This window comes from Botrytis byssoidea (assembly GCF_014898295.1).
Source record: "Botrytis byssoidea strain MUCL 94 chromosome Unknown BBYS_014, whole genome shotgun sequence".
Taxonomy (NCBI): Eukaryota; Fungi; Ascomycota; class Leotiomycetes; order Helotiales; family Sclerotiniaceae; genus Botrytis; species Botrytis byssoidea.
In genome coordinates, this window is record NW_024065855.1 from 484,824 (window position 1) to 501,176 (window position 16,353).

Consider the following 16,353-nt stretch of genomic DNA (forward strand, 5'->3'; position numbering starts at 1 on the left):
TCGGAACAACCATATGTCCGGGCCGCACAACACCCACGCAACAATAATTCGTCGAAAAACAATATCAACTTGCTCTTCTGACTGAATAACTCCTTTCCGCTTCGATCTTGCGCAAGTACTTCTTATCTACAAATTTTGTGGGCCGACAAAATATCGCTCTATCCTCTCTTTGTGAATAGCAATCCGACTTCATCTGACAATCCCTTTACCTCTTATTCACTGCATTGAATTCCTTCCTGCAGAGCTCATTCCTTTTGCAGTCTCCGCTTCAAATCTGCTGGATGATTCACATACCAATACCAACCACTTCAGTTCCTCTCGAAACTCTTACATTTTTCAAATTCCAAACCCAACTCTCACTATCCACCTGTTGAATAATACACAGCTCTTTCTACAAACCAACAGTCACCATGTCGGGAAGGTCAGCATATGTTAGGAAGGTAAAGGTGGACAAGAACAACAAAGCAGGATATGACTACCTGAATAAAGATGACACACTTAAAGGAAAAGAGCGTACCCCTTCCTTCAAGTCCGATCCATCAATTTCGGATTTTCATGGAATGGATAATGGTGCTTCAATAAATTTCTCAGATCATCATGATTTTATGAGATCAGATGATCCCTCAGCGAGATCACTCAACAGCGGTCAATATGAGCTCGAATATAATCCTGGATATGCTCGAATCAGAAGACCTGAAATGCCGATCATTGAAACCTCTGGAATCGAAAAATCAGCTTTTCGTTCAAAGATGGAGAAGAGCAGCGAGAGTTTTCGTCACAATTTCGCAAACGTCTTCAAAAAGAAGAAGGGCAAAGAAGTACCAAATGAAACCCCTCCTACAACACCAAATGGGGAAGAAAAGCATGAGTTGGCAGCAGAAGGAATACACTATCAGAGTCAACGACCTATCAGCCCCCTACGACGAGCCCCCAGCCATGAAAGTCAGCCATCCTACAAACGAGGCAGAGCTCTCAAGGGAGACATTCCGCCATTACCTCAAAAAATGAAGTTGTGGAGACGAAAAGGACAACCAGTTGTATTATGGGATAAACTTGATGTCAGAGATCCAGATCTTTGGGACCCCAAAGGAGACGCTCTGGTATTTTACGCCAATGAGGCAGAAGACAATGAGATGCTGCAACCGGCTTTCAGGCTGGGATCTCACTTGATTGAAACAATAGGATCACCGTTAGTAGATTCACTACTTCGCGACGGTTTGACAGACGATATGGACAATATGAGCATCTCTGAACCTTACCGAAATGGTCCCCCACGACCTCGACAACCGACTCCTCCTGGATCCGAATCTAGCAAAAGTTTCGACTCCTCCCAAATCTCGTATAGATTTGTATTACCATCAGCTGGGAATGTCTCAAAACAGGATTTACTAAAATATAAGCTTTCCTGGAGAAACGTCTTTGCGGTATGTTCCAACAAAGGAATTGTTGGATACACCTTACATCAAGCAATCACCGATGTATACGAGCGCTTTTTGGCAATCATGCCTCGAAACCAGAATCTGTCACATATTCCTGTCAATTACACCAAAGCAATGGGATGGCACGATCTTCGCAATGATCCGGAGTTGGCTTGCAGCACGTTGATCTGGAGTGAACACAAGAAAATACACTGGCAACAAGGATGGCACGAGGCATTTGTACACTGTGCAGGGATGTACAACCAAGTCGCCTCGTTACCTAGCTGGAAGAACGTTTCACCAGCTACAAAGTTGATGCTTGACAAGGCCAGCGTCGAAACTCTAAGTCAGGTAGCTTACTGTGAAGATTTGTTGGCCAGGTTTGACTACGGATCTTACTGGCCAGAAGCTTTAGGTCATCATGGCGTAAGCTCTCGTGAAGCTTTTGTCAGACTTCAGGGATTCTTTCGCGATCATTACTCGGATATGTTTGGGACATGGCCTCCTATGCCACCGGATTCTAGGAACGTTGATGGGTGGCTTACAAGACTCATCGTCAGAACACTCGCCGCCGATTTCTATGCACTTTATGATTACTTGGTTGATCGAAAAGTCGTCTGGAATGGTTCATCCAAAATGAACAGTCGCAGGTCCAATATCGTCCGTCTCGGTTCTCCAGAATTTCGTCCTAACAGCCATGACTGTGATTTCGTCGGTCTGATCGAACAATTTGACAGTCATCACAATATTCCTTCCATTCCACATCCTTATGCTCAGCTGCCACAATCGTGTCCACCTACTCTAGGGAGAATTACACAATTGGAAGCTAGAAAATCCGCTCTAGCTTACACCGAGGCAACAAATATTTTTCTCCTTGGAGACGAATACGAGGGTAACGAAATGGTGGAAGCGTATATGCAATGGGAGAAAACAGACAGAATCGGTGAATATGATCCAAGAAGCGCTCGCAGAGCTCGCTGGGTCCTTGTTTATTTCATCTTGCAAACTTTATCAACACTTGTTGTTGACACGCCAGGATTAGATTATTCTGACGGAGTGGAATACTTCTTGTCCGGTAGAATAGAGCAACAGCCTGCATGGATTGAAGATCAATCACTCAGACAGCAAGCTGAGCACAGTCGAAGCCATTGCTGGACCGTATCTTCGGCATGGCGAAAACAATCAAATTTCGAAAACAATGGACTTGATTCTGTACCAGAGAGACTCGAACCGACTGCCACAGGCAGATCTCTATCTTCCGTCTCTAGCTATGAGAGTATGGCTAGAACAACCACATTTTCTGAAGCAGAAACCGCCAATGATATGGATACTGCTCGTACCTCAACCGCTGTGTCTGTCGCCGAAAGCAAAGCAAGTTATCAGACCCTTCAACGAGCAGAAAACTTGAGCATCCGCACACGAGATATATCTCCCAAGTCTAGACAATCACCAACACCGAAGACCGTTTCACTCTTCCCCGCTCCTCCAAAACAAGTCATCGATCCACAATATTCCTCAAGATCGTCTGACAAATACTATTCCACACCCAACAACTACCCGCCATCTCTCCCTCCCAAATCACCTCTTCCGCAAACCCCCTCTTCCTCATATGGATCTACACGCAACTATCCAGGTTCAAGCCGCAATGGTTCGTCAAATCAACAATCCCGTGCCAAAACACCCACCCACCAAAACCCCTCTTATTTCGCACCCTCAGGCAATGAGGGAGAAATCATGGGATTAAGAATCCATAAAAGTGCTTCTTCTACTCCCGTTGCCTCTCCCGTCATTTCTTCTCATCCAACTGGTCTTCCACAACGAAGCAATACCGGCTACGCGCCTGGAATCGAGAAGTTAGAAGACCCGATTTGGGGTAGCAGTGGAAATAGTAGTCCTGTTGAGAACTACAAGAGCCACCAGAAAGGACGAAATGCGCAGCTTTCTGGTCAGCAAGGGATGCACGCTAAGCATATTAGAGATTTCGACGAGCAGGCTTGAGGAACGCAGCGCACTAAAACATCAATTTTCCTTCTCCTTACATTATTTCTTCTTGTTTTTTTACTCTTTTTTTTCTAATCCGATCTGATACATTGCGTTCTGATCAGATTCGGTAGATCATTCTATGGATACCCAAAATTCAATGGTTGGTTGCTTTGGTGGTGTCATGGTGGATTTTCTCTTCTTTCTTCTTTATTGTTCTTCTGTTTTCCCGGACTTTCTTTCTTTTCCTGGGAAACTTTCCTGTTTATATTCATCAACTTCATTTTTTTATGACCGGAAAAAATGATAGATATATCTGGAACTTTTGATATTTGGAACTTGTAGATGGAAAGATTTGGCGTCTGTTTCTTTGATCTTGGCTAGGGTTGGGAGGGTATGTTGCTTGTGAATGCCTGATGATTGAATATTCTAGGAAGGGGAGGGGGGAGGAAAGGTCATGGATGATGACGAATAGATGCGAAATGTATTTCTATGAATGCAATCTACAAACAAAGAATCTTGAATGTGGTGTGATTGATGTGATGTGCAAGATTGTCATGAAATGCATTGGTTTCCCGGGTTTCAGAAGTGCGTAAGATGTATGATTGATGTTTCGCCATTGATGCAGTCTACAAATAATAGCAAGAGATTCTTATTTCTTGGGGGTGATATCAGGGAACTGTAATTATTCCATTCAAGTCTCACATTCATACAGAGTATTGAATTCTCTTTGTAACATTGTAATTATTTCGATGACCCAATCAAAGTCCGAAAGCGGAAAAGATATTTCTAGTTCTCTTTACACTGTATACTATTCAAAAGATCCCCCTTCAGAGCTCAGATGCACAAAGTCTACTCATATCGAAACACTCCCTATTATTAATTGTAATTTTTAAACATTTCGTAAGAAGTTTTGACGTCAGCCAACTACCCAGGTGGTTAGAAATCGGGCGTTTTGACTAGGCATTTATACAGAAGTCAATAGGTGAACCGGCTGTTACGCCAATGCACCTGGGGCGGGAAAGATCAAACACTCTTTCTATATTCTAGACTGTCTGTACCTCAGATGCCGAATTGTTATTCAAGTAATACCCAAGATAAGTTATTCTATTGTAAATCGGGAAATGACATGTGTATTGGTGGGCGACTATCTAATTTGAATTTACTGATGAGAACTTCTAGCTGCTAGGATATCAGAGTGGAAGCCCATTCAAGCCCTCTGATCTTTTTTTAAATTTCAATAAGAAATCCTCATCAAGTTCCAGCCCCTCGAGACCTATGTCCTTAGAGGTATCCCGTTCTGCATTGAATATATCATCCAGACTCAGTTCACGACCCTCATATTGAGCCTCATTGCCGCCCTCTGCCTCATGTTTATCGTCTCCATGACTAATCTCGTCAACCTCCTTGGTCTGTCCTCTAATCTCGTAAGCACTATCTTCAATATCCCAGATCCATCTCTTGATCGATGATTCCTTCTACACAAGTATTCTCCAATTTCCTAGAAACTTCTCATAAAACCCAGGATTTCACGATATCTCGAAAGTCGTTCATAACACTCTACAATTTTCTTGAAACTCTCATACAAAATTGGACTGTCCCATCCATGTAGTTCAACTGCCAACTTGACAGATTCTTTGAAGCGAACTATAGCATCCTCAGAATCACCCTATTCCAGAAGAGCCCAACCTAAGAAGATTTAAAACTCCAAAAAATTCTCTGTCCTTTATATGCATGAGAATAATTCTGAACCTCTCTGAGCATACCAACTGCCTTTGATGCTTCATTTTGTTTCAAGAGGGTTGTGACCATTGCCATGTGACGAACAAAGTGTGCATGCTCACTACAACCAAATACTTTGATCAAAAACTTAGATATGTAGTGAGAGAGATCGATGCTCTCTTTGTAAAGATCCTGGGCTTCAAACACAGACATGAGTGCTCTTGCGCTTTCGAACAAAGTGGCGCCCAAGTCTAATTGACTGGACACTTGGAGACTATACCTAGCGAGCCTATCGGCCTCCAGCAGACAAAGCTTTCTTCGCAAGATCAAAGACAATAGATTCATTAGTTTAATAGTTAATAAGTGGTTATGCCCCAATGTGACCAGAGCTACCTGCATCACAGGGTGGATTATATCTTCAGCTTCGCGATTCCGGTAAAGTTGATAGAGGAATTTGGTCATCAAATAAGATGAATGAATACGTAATGGATGATGGAAATCCACAGAATTTTCTATCCTCGGGTGTAAAATGTTATGCAGATTCATCCCAGTCTTCAAATGCCCCGAAGCAATGCAGGAATCGACAATCCAAAGATGTGATTGTACAATTTTATGCTTACTGGGGGATCTTTCCTTTTGCCTTGCATGCAAGAGCTTTCCACATGTGATCGCGACCTCTCCGCTCTTGTTGAGTTCGTGGTAGACAAATGCCAAAGACTCCAAGGTCAAAACGATCGCTGGAGAATTTGCTGGTAGGACTCTTTCCAATTTCGACAATTTTGCCTCCATATCTATTGACATCCTTTCGAACGATGAAAATGGATGGATCAAATTATTCTGTGTACGATTGTTGGAGTTTCTAGATGACGGGGAGAAGTCAATCTCAAATAGAGGACTCCGATGATGTTGATGCATTCCTAAATTGTGGGTTTGTAGCGAGCTACTCCTAGCGGAAAGGTGATGTGGGTAGTGGTTGTACCTTTGAGCCTGGGAGGACCCGCCACATATCAAATTGTTGTCATATGGATCGAGGAGCTCCTTCAGCGCTGTTCCGGATATAAATCGTGCTTCTTCGACATCCCACTGCTTCTCAGTCTCAAGACTTGTGGATGCAATGGTTTCTGCAATCTCAAGTTGCACAAACAATTCAGCCAACCATGAAAGTCTGGAATCGCTTTCGGCAAACTGACTGAAAGGCCATTGTTCCTCGGTGTTGGGTGCGACTATGTCATGACGAAGCTTTGATCTAGGAATCTCTTCAATAATCATATCGCGGTCGTCCAGTGCCGCGTTTTGGTGCCCGATATTGGTATAGCAAAGCTCAAGATCCAATGCAGCTTCTTTGATTGCGTTCATTTTTGGAGAAAAGTCCTGGTCCAGTACGAGAGATTCCTCATTATCTTCGCATTCGACTCCAAGACCGATGCGTGCGGCGTTTCTTTTCTGCAAGCGCTCAACCCTTTTTTGGTTAATTCGTGAGTCGTGTATAAACCTTTGAGGAATTCTTCCGCTCTTCACAATCTCATCTCTTTCATTTCTCCTAAAATTCTTTTTAAAGCCCCAGCTTTCGACTTTTCGAGTGAATTGTCGTTTTCTGTTTTCGTCAGATCGCAGTTCTCAAGTTTAATCAACGGGAACCAAGTCAACTTCCGATCAAACTTACGTGATATTGTATCCGAACTCCAAGTTGAGCACCTCCTTGACTTTGAGAAATGTGAAATTATCAATGACGTACAGACGACGAATAATTGATTTTAGATCTGGCCAATCTGCATCGGTAATAACTTTTCCACCATGGTGTGGATGATGGGTTGGGCGTTCTGGTGTGAAGCAATGAGATTCAAGAATCTTAGATTCATCAATAGTATACGCAGATGTTGATGGTGTTTTAAGATCTCCGATCGAGAACGCTTTTGAATAATCCATGAGCGCGAAGATGCCAAAACTAAGTAATTATGACCGAATAATTGGAAGGATGAATTGTTTCGCCAACAGAAAGATTGATCAATTAACTCACTGGGGATGGGGACAAGATCGAGAATAAATATTTGAATTGTTTTCATATATCCCCAACTGTTCGCGCGTGAACGCAGCCTGAACAGAATTACCTTGCATGAGAAGGGCTTTTTACTGCCCTCAAGTGTGGGATTACCCAAATTCCCCTGCATGAATCACCAATAAGGCTTACAGGCGCCTTCACTACAAATCATCCGGATAACACTCATCGACAGCCTTGCCACGCAGTCGACTAATTGGGTGATGCCAGCACTGGCTCGCAGACAGTCTCTTTTGAGGATGCGTGGTACATCTGAAATGTTCGATCGCCATAGTAGCAGGCCAAAAGCAGTATCAAAACCGCTCAAAAGACTCGAATCTCAATTCTACATCTTTTTAAGTATTGATGTTTCAAGAATATGGTTGGGTATTGATATTTTATTGTCAGCACTTGCAAGACTGGGTAGCTTTGCCGTCAATAAAGCTTCTTTAGATCGCATTTATTGACTTTGAGTTTTAGATCAATGGCACTTGACATTGTAAATAGATGAGACATCTAGGTCTACCGAGAGAATGGAGATAGAAAATGGAAAATTGTAGAAAAGAGATGAGATTTATCGGGGTTGATAGCAAAGAACAGACGGGATGAGAAAGAGAGAGTAGTGGATTCTCCAGTAAGATATATTGCCATACTCACCGCCCTTCCCCGCAGCGAAAACGGCAATATAATTTCAACCCCGCCATATGAATTTTCTTTGACAAACGAAATAAAATGATGGAACAACTTACCACCGCCCCAGTTCTATCGACTCCAGAAGTACATATATTCGAAGATCCCACACCTTCGATCAAAAAGGATGAACTCCCTAAACTTTCAGACGAGGAACTATACGATGTTTACGAGATTTCGCGGACGGTGAATGAGATTCAAGAAGGAGGATGGAAGAAAATAGCTTTACAGTTTTCGGATGGAATGTTGTCAGATGCACCTCGAGTATTTCAGGAATTGGAGAGTAGACTTCGGAAATTACCTACGGAACCAAGTTCGAGCAAAGCCGCAAAGGACGAAGGCTCGAGCCTAGAAACAAACTTCAGCAATCCACCCGGGAACATTGCGACATCGAATATACGACATAAATTGTACATATTGGCAGATACATCTTATGGATCTTGTTGTGTTGATGAAATCGCCGCTGAGCATGTCGATGCGCAAGTAGTCGTTCATTATGGCCGCGCTTGTCTATCTCCTACCGCAAGACTACCTGTGATTTACGTCTTCACATCTCGCCCACTGAACCTCGAATCGGTCATTCAAGCTTTCGAGAACACGTACAAGGAGAAGTCCGACAAAATTGTCATTATGGCTGATATTACATACCACTCGCATGTTTCACCTATAGTCGCCCAATTACGAGAAAGAGGCTTTGAAAATATACTTGCGCCAGAAATCACACACAACCCTAGTGCCACAATACCGAACCGAAAGTTAGATGAAGGGGTAGATATGAAGGATTACAGTTTATTTCACATTAGCGAGCCCCCATCTGCGTTACTACTCACGTTGTCGAGTAGAGTTAAGGAGATGCATATTTATTCTACGGATTCTACGACCGGAAATGAAACGACGAAGACGAACACAGCAAGGGCACTCATGCGGAGATATGCCTTACTGACATCACAGTCTTCCTCTTCAGTATTTGGTATCCTGATAAACACCCTAAGTGTAACGAATTATTTACCTACTGTCAATTCGCTGGCATCACTTATACGATCAAAAGGAAAAAAATCCTACACGTTTGTGGTCGGGAAGGTCAATGCTGCGAAGTTAGCGAATTTCAGTGAAATTGATGGATGGGTTGTAGTAGGATGTTGGGAGAGTAGTTTGGTAGAAGGGGAAGCGTTATTCAAACCAGTCATCACACCCTTCGAATTGGCATTAGCCTTACAGAGTGATGATGAGCGAGTTTGGGGTGGTGATTGGGTTGCAGACTTCAATGCCTTGAACTTGCAAGCTACTACTGTTTCTACTTCGTCTGCGGAACTTGTTGAATCAAATGTTCAGGATTCGGAGGCCGGTGATCCAACTGAAGATGTAGAAGACTCCGAAGAAGAATCGATGCCTCCCGAATTTGATCTTCGAAGTGGCCGATATGTCTCGCATTCTCGGCCTATGCGCTCCTCTCAGACGACTTCTTCAGAGCCTAAGAAAGCGTTGGAGAATGGATTACAGCCTAATGCATCAAATAAACTGGTCAAGAGAGCAAAAATGGAAATGGCGACCGTCAATGGAGAGGTTAGCCCTGGTGCAGAATATTTGAGAGAGAAGAGAACCTGGACAGGTTTGGGTAGTGACTACGATAAAGAGGCTATTGATGAAGGCAAAGAAAGAGAAGTTGCTGCAGTCGTTGAAGAAGGGAGAAGTGGTGTAGCAAGAGGATATACGGTTGGTGAAGACGCTTCGCGGAGTTGAACAATTGCTTTCTAGATGCAATTTCAAAACGGCCAAAATTGGACAGAAATTGTCAGAAAGACTGGTCTAAAATGTAGATACCCTTTTTTTCTCAATTCAAACATGACTCGTGCGAAAAACTGGAGCTGTCGTCACAAATTTGACTAGTTCTGGACCTAAAAATTGATCTAGCGGTACGGGCCTGACATGCAGCATGTACTAAACCCTCAAAATGTACTTTTCGTGTAATTGAAACATCAGGAGAAGAAACTCGGCGAAAAATGGAGTCAACGACAAGTTATGGAAGCTCTTGACGATTCACCGCCGATGAAGTAATAAGTTTCATCAACTCGGCGAACAGGTACAACGAATAGGTACATACGATATTCCCCACCACTGTACCTGTCGGTACATCTGTACCTGGAAAAGTCGAGAGTAATCGAATCATCTTGTTGAGTTGGCAAAAAAATCTAATGAAACTTTAGACTCTACGTCCAATTGATCCTGGATCAAAATGTAATACCAGATTATCCCAACTACTACCCAACTTACCAATTGCCAAGATCTCCTTCCAATATGATAATCCCGGTGCCTTTTTCCTTCTTTTTTTTCTCTCTCCCTCTCTCTCTCTCTCTTCATTGACATCTGGATTTTGTTTCGAGTTCATCGGATATTAAAAACAGATGTTGTCACCCTGCATTGACCTAGTAGGTGTCTAGGTAGTGATTAGTCCAGGATCTTTGGGCGCCAATAACCTGCCACTTCTTTTATTTTGATACACTAAACCCAACCCCGCCATTTTTTTGATAGCAACGAAATTGAAATTTTGGGGGGGTAAGACTGTCAGTTGAGAGGAAATATGTGATATAAAACGGGATGCAGCTTGTAAATGTAGGTAGCAGGTATACTCCGTAGGGACTAGGTAATCTAATTATATAAAATACTGTTTACCTAGTATCGTATCTAGGATTATATTCCCATTAGAATCCAGCCATCTCTTTATTTGATGTTTGGACCTGTAGATTTTGTGCATTGTAGACTGTCTGTAGATACCGTACAATATATCAAAGTGTGTATGTAAGATTGCATTGTATGAAAAGGAGACGAGGCCAGACGAGACCAGACGAGACGAGATAATCTCAATCACTACGCAATTCGAGCAAACAAGCAAGATTTTACTAATTATCGATAAGAAATCTAAATCAAATCAACCAGATCTTCACCGACGTCATATAAAACCTCACAACTACTCCCTAGCTATTTCACACACCGTTACCCTTACCGTTACACCCGACCCATTCATCCATCCATCCATCCATCCACCCACAGGAAAAGAAGAAAAGCAAAGCAAAGAAACTTTTCCCAAAGCGAGCCTTGTCACTTTTGTCGTCAGCATTTACCCAGCGCATCGCATATCCATCCTGCTCTCCACATTCTTGTTTTCCACCCTTGTCACTCATTCACCTCGAAGGAATCAGACAAGCCAGTTCGAGGCAAGCAAGCAAGCAAGCAATCAAAGCAAGCAAGCAAAAACCCACCATCCATCCACATCCGATCCCCAATCCCAGATCCCACATCCACCAACCATACCCCCATTCCCATCCCAAACGACTAGCGAGGTAGGTCAAGAAACAAGGCTGCATCATACCCAAAAGCAGGGCAAATCCATCCCAACCTGAATTCAATCCATCAGTGTCTGTGGGTGGGATTGAGATTCGATAAGAGGACCTAGCTTCGCATCTTGTCGACGAACTTTTCTTCTTCTTTTTCTTTCTTTTTATTTATCACGTATCTAGATATTCACTGCTTTGATTCATTGCGCTTTTTTTTCCCTCGTGCCTTGCGAATTGAAGCAAGCACATCATCGTGTGGAAGCGAATTTGATTCGTTCGTTTGGGACTCGGCTTTAGCAGCATCATCATCATCGTCGTCGTCGTCGCATCAGATAAGCCGACTTCAGCTCCAAGTTATATTCCACCATAACTATATCACCATTACAATCACAAAATAATTGCAAAGATTTGCTCCTCGCTATCACATCGATAATAACATATTTCTCTCACCACCCCAAACACAATCTGAAAACATCATAAACTCCTCACGATGCTGTTTGGAATGTTCTTCGCCTTTTGGCGATTTTGCGAGATCATAACTCTGGTATGCGATCACCTACTTAATACACTCCGTATCCTCACATTTCACTCATGCTAACACTTTTCTTCCGCACCATAGATCCCCACACTCGGCATGCTCGCCTTCTTCGTCAACATCTACGCATCCAACAATGCGCTGACGCCCAACTACATCCTGGTGCTATTCATCGTCTCGGTGCTCGCGTGCGCGTGGGCCATCGCGACGCTCTTCACGTACCACCGCACGCGCTCCAACGCGCTTTTCGTCTCGTTCATCGATCTCTGTTTCGTGGGCGCCTTTATCGCGGGCGTGTACGAGCTGCGCTTCATCACCAATTCCGACTGTTCGCATCTGACGACGACCCCGGGTTACTACATCAATTTCGGGGCGTTTGGAAATGCCAATATTAATGGGGTCAGTGTCAAAGTGGATAAAACGTGTGCCATGCTCAAAGCCTGTTTTGCGTTTGGTATCATGAATTGCATCTTCTTCTTCATCACGAGTTTGCTGGCTTGTATGGTGGGCAAGGGCCATGAGAGAACGGCAAGGAGAGATGAGAAGGTTTATGTGAGGGAGACTCATGTGACTAGACATGGCCATCGTCGAAGTGGAAGTCATAGGAGTAGACGAAGTGGAAGCCATAGGCGAACGTATGTTTAGAGTGGCTGTGGTGGATATGTTATGATTGGATGGAATGGGATGGGATGGATAGGTTGGAGAGGGAGTTACGGCCGATTTAATGTTTTACTTTTTAGGGAATGGATGGATGATTGAATGAATGGTTGGATGGATGGAATGGGAAGAGGGGTGGGATTGAAAGGAATGATAAAGATAGGTTTGGTCTGGATAAAGAAGTAAGATATATTATTATGCATCTTTGATATGAGGATGAAATGAAATGGAATGAAATAGGATAGGATAGGATAGGATAGGATAATGAATCAATGCGATAATCCACAAACAAACACACCTGCACTGCATTTCCTCTTATACATCTCATATGAATGTGAAAAATATCATCTAATCGACACTCACAATTTTCGATGTACTCAAGGCAAGCGCCCACCCATCTCCCATCCCGAATCTTTCTTCCCTCTTTCTCATTCCGTATTTATATCCACATCCACATCTATATAATACCTATATCGCACCCTACAATATCTCTCTCCTCCTTAGTACTCTTCTCCTCTCCTTGAGAGTCGAATTCGAATTCGAACTCTGATGACCTCATCAATCATATTAAGTATATCATTCTTCACGAACAGACGAGTGAATGTGAATGAATATGTTACTGTCATTTGCTGGCGGAGTGCATACAGTAATACAAGGAGGTTGATGAGTTGGGTGGTGGTTTGTTTGTTTGATTGGTGGTTTGAGTCTATTTTTTTAAAAAAAATTGTGATGGTGGGATTGGTAGGCTTGTTTGTGGATTTTGATGGGGGGATAGAAGGGGAGGATGGGAAGGGAGGAGAGGGAGGAGAGGGAGGAGAGGGAAGGAAGGGAAGGAAGGGAAGGAAGGGAAAGGGGTGTGAGAGCGGATTGTATTGTTGGGTTCTGGGGGTTGGTTCTCGAGGGGCAATTCTGTGTTTGTTGGTCTGGATGGGGAGTTGAGGACGTGAATGAGGATGGGGATTGATGCGCATTATGTTTTGTGAGAGGATAATAGTTGTACTGAGTGTGGATGGTGGAGATGATGGGGATGATGTGAGGAGTTTGTAGCATTTTGGTATTTTGTGAATTGTGAATTGGCCATATAGTTCGGAAAAGAGATATTGCGAGTCTTTAAATTTCGGAATATTGAATTTGGAAACGGGAAAGTGAGAATTGATGGGTTACTAAATGAGTATGGTGTTGTGACTGACTACACGGGTAGGGCTATGGATTCTAGAAATATGAATTGGAGTGAGGGGTTTTTGTTGTCTGTGAGGAGCTGTTGTGACTTGACGTGTGTGGTATTTCACTTCAATCACGCAACTCAGTATGTAGAGATTGGAAAACTCTTGAATACATGTATGGATTGTTCGACAAAAGATTAAGCGATCGAACTTCGATGATTTTTCTATACAGAGATTTTATAGGTTATGATTCATGTATGTTCTACATTGATTCGCCCATTAAACAAATGTGACATCAAACCTCGTCTCCTCCTCCTCAAGAACATGGTCTCTCTCCTCGCTCTTCCCCGGCCCAATGAAAACAATCTTCTTAAGCCGATGTCCCTTCTACACCAACAACGCAATACAGAATAGATCCGTCACCTTCAAAAACACCATCGTCCCTTACGTCCACCCTACATTCACACCCGCTACCCAGGCAGGGCTTACCATGAAACGCAACACTAAGACCGGACTCCACCCTGTGGAAGTGAACAGCAATAGATACTTCTACCGGATTACCAACAAGACACTCATAAACATAATTTACTCTGATGGGTGTAATACACAAAGAGTCGAGAGTGACGAGGACGGTAGCGAGAGCAAGAACAATCCAGTGAAGATTTAAGAGAAGACTCGTGTCGAAAAGACCGAGTCCGATGGGGTTGACGATACCTGGGAATCAGAGAGCGTGGAGACGGGACTCCGGAACCGGACATTGTTGTTGTGTTTTTTGGCGATGGAGAGGGGTGTCGATCGGAGAGGTGTTGGTTGTAGATGAGGGCGAGGAAAATACCGATTCAGTGAGTGGAGGAGATTGGTGTATGTGGTAATTATTTATATATGGAAATTTGGAGGGAAGAGCTGCTTATATTGTGTATTTTGCCAGCTTGAGAAACTATACAGTATTCGTCTACTGTAACTGGCTTTTGAAGGAATGTTGGAGAAAGCGAATTCATGGCGACGTAGAAGCTGAAGTTTGTCAATCGATGTAAAGATACTGAGCATTAGACAAACTGGGGAAATTGCAATAGGAAATGGGGTTTTTGCGATTTTGAGCGATTTGGAGTTGTCCTGGTATCATATTCCAGAAGATCGATCCTATCTCATACAGGGAAGAGACATGGTCTTGGGAATCTCGCTACATTTTCTCTATTTCATGAATTGCTCATTTCTACCAATCGCTAGGAAGATTGTGGGCATCAGGATGCAAAGACCAGTCTCTACTAGATCTAGTGTGTGTTGTGTGAAGAGCTTAATCTTTTCTTCTGATAGGCACCAATGACTTCGCTCTCGAGATTCAGATGAAGGGAAATAAACCAAAGGAGTAACAGTTCCGTTACTTTATATTCAAGCTCTAGGATATCGCACACTTAAAAGCTGCTCATCTCGGCTAGATTAATGTTCATTGTATCGAATCAGGAAAGACATGCATTCCCGTTTGTTCCCCTGTATATATCTCTTGTGATGTAGCAGACCATTCTACAAAATTGTACAGGTAGATCATGGAAAAGCATGGTCTACATTCTGATAAATAGATACTTTACAGTATGCAAGATCTTCAGCGTCGAATTAACCATCAAATCATTATCTTTAGCTGATATTTTGTTCCCATTGGCAAAACTACGTCAGCTTATGTCTCCGAGACAATTTTCGAACATCTATCTAGCCCATATCCTAATTTCGTATGGTCTACTGACTGCACTGCATCAAACGCGCTCTACACTCTTCAAATCATACACTGAGCTTTTACACAATGAATACGCCGCATCTCGACGACCCTGAGATGCAAGATAAGAGGTCACTCGTACCGAATTCAACAATTTTTCATCTCGTCTTATCTATCCGTTGCCTCTTTTATGTTGACAATCTTTGCAGAACTTTCCACCATCGCCAGAATACAATACGAAGATTAGTTATGGGTGTTGCGTTACTGTGTAGTCTGGGTACTCCTTTTTGCGAATCATATGATACGTAGTATTCTATCTCATTTAAAGTTGAGGAACATCCATCTTCTACTATCATGATATCATCATCATGTACTAAATGATCGATAGGATTAAATTTAGGGCTGGAAGAGCGTCAAGCGAAAGTTTCTGTAGACGATCAGAAACGTCTAAGTTTTGTGTTTTGTTCGTAGCGCAGTTTCCGAGAATTGTGAGAGTAGTTGATTCTTTATAAAGTCAATATGGATGATTCAAAGACTTCAGCTATTCTGTCTTTTTGTCTCAAGACATCTTTGATCTTTCTCTACATCCGCTTATTTCCTACAACAAATTTGAGAAAATTTGTTTGGGCTATCTGGATCTATACACTACTCTGAGCCATTGCGACTTGGGTGCATCGAGTTTTGAATGTAATCCTGTGTCTTGCTTCTCAAACAAAGACCAAAAAGGTCATTACATCCCAAACGCATTAAGGACTATATCTTTCATTTAGTGGTATCATAACTAGCATGATTCATGATTCGTCTAGTTGCCTCTTTGATATTGATACCGAGGAATTCACTTGTAAGCTCCATCTTCTGTATAGAATCTTCCAACGACGTGATCAACGATCTTGAGATGAATCTTTCACCTCGTCTAGTGAAGCTGTTCCACACATTGAACCACTTCAAACAAATTACTAAAACGTACCCAGTCTCCAAAGTCGAAGAAGGAGTCTGGACCTACGTGAAAAAAGCAATCGGCAATCTCGCTCTTCTCTAACCTCTCTTCCGATGTTTCTTCTCCAACAAAGATTCTCGCTTCCCAGGTAGACGCTCCCCCTCTTCATACAGCTT

General features: G+C 42.8%; 4 protein-coding genes across 4 annotated transcripts; 3 read left to right on the top strand and 1 right to left on the bottom strand.

Moving 5' to 3' along the window:
* Positions 1–410: 410 nt before the first annotated feature.
* Positions 411–3,416, top strand: EAE97_007300 (uncharacterized protein; the record flags this gene model as incomplete). The annotated part of the gene is made up of 1 exon (XM_038877815.1): positions 411–3,416. One exon carries the CDS (start codon positions 411–413, stop codon positions 3,414–3,416), a length of 3,006 nt encoding a protein of 1,001 aa, XP_038731300.1.
* A 1,175-nt stretch (positions 3,417–4,591) lies between these two features.
* EAE97_007301 (uncharacterized protein) lies at positions 4,592–7,046 on the bottom strand (the record flags this gene model as incomplete). Its single annotated transcript, XM_038877816.1, has 4 exons — positions 4,592–4,876; positions 4,963–5,045; positions 5,165–6,714; positions 6,784–7,046. The coding sequence occupies 4 exons, from the start codon at positions 7,044–7,046 to the stop codon at positions 4,592–4,594; spliced, it is 2,181 nt and encodes a 726-aa protein (XP_038731301.1).
* Positions 7,047–7,887: 841 nt separating this feature from the next.
* EAE97_007302 (uncharacterized protein) lies at positions 7,888–9,585 on the top strand (the record flags this gene model as incomplete). The annotated part of the gene is made up of 1 exon (XM_038877817.1): positions 7,888–9,585. The coding sequence occupies one exon, from the start codon at positions 7,888–7,890 to the stop codon at positions 9,583–9,585; it is 1,698 nt and encodes a 565-aa protein (XP_038731302.1).
* Positions 9,586–10,703: 1,118 nt separating this feature from the next.
* Positions 10,704–12,656, top strand: EAE97_007303 (uncharacterized protein). Its single transcript, XM_038877818.1, has 2 exons — positions 10,704–11,721; positions 11,797–12,656. Exons 1-2 carry the CDS (start codon positions 11,668–11,670, stop codon positions 12,355–12,357), a joined length of 615 nt encoding a protein of 204 aa, XP_038731303.1. The 5' UTR covers positions 10,704–11,667; the 3' UTR covers positions 12,358–12,656.
* The last annotated feature ends 3,697 nt before the right edge of the window (positions 12,657–16,353 follow it).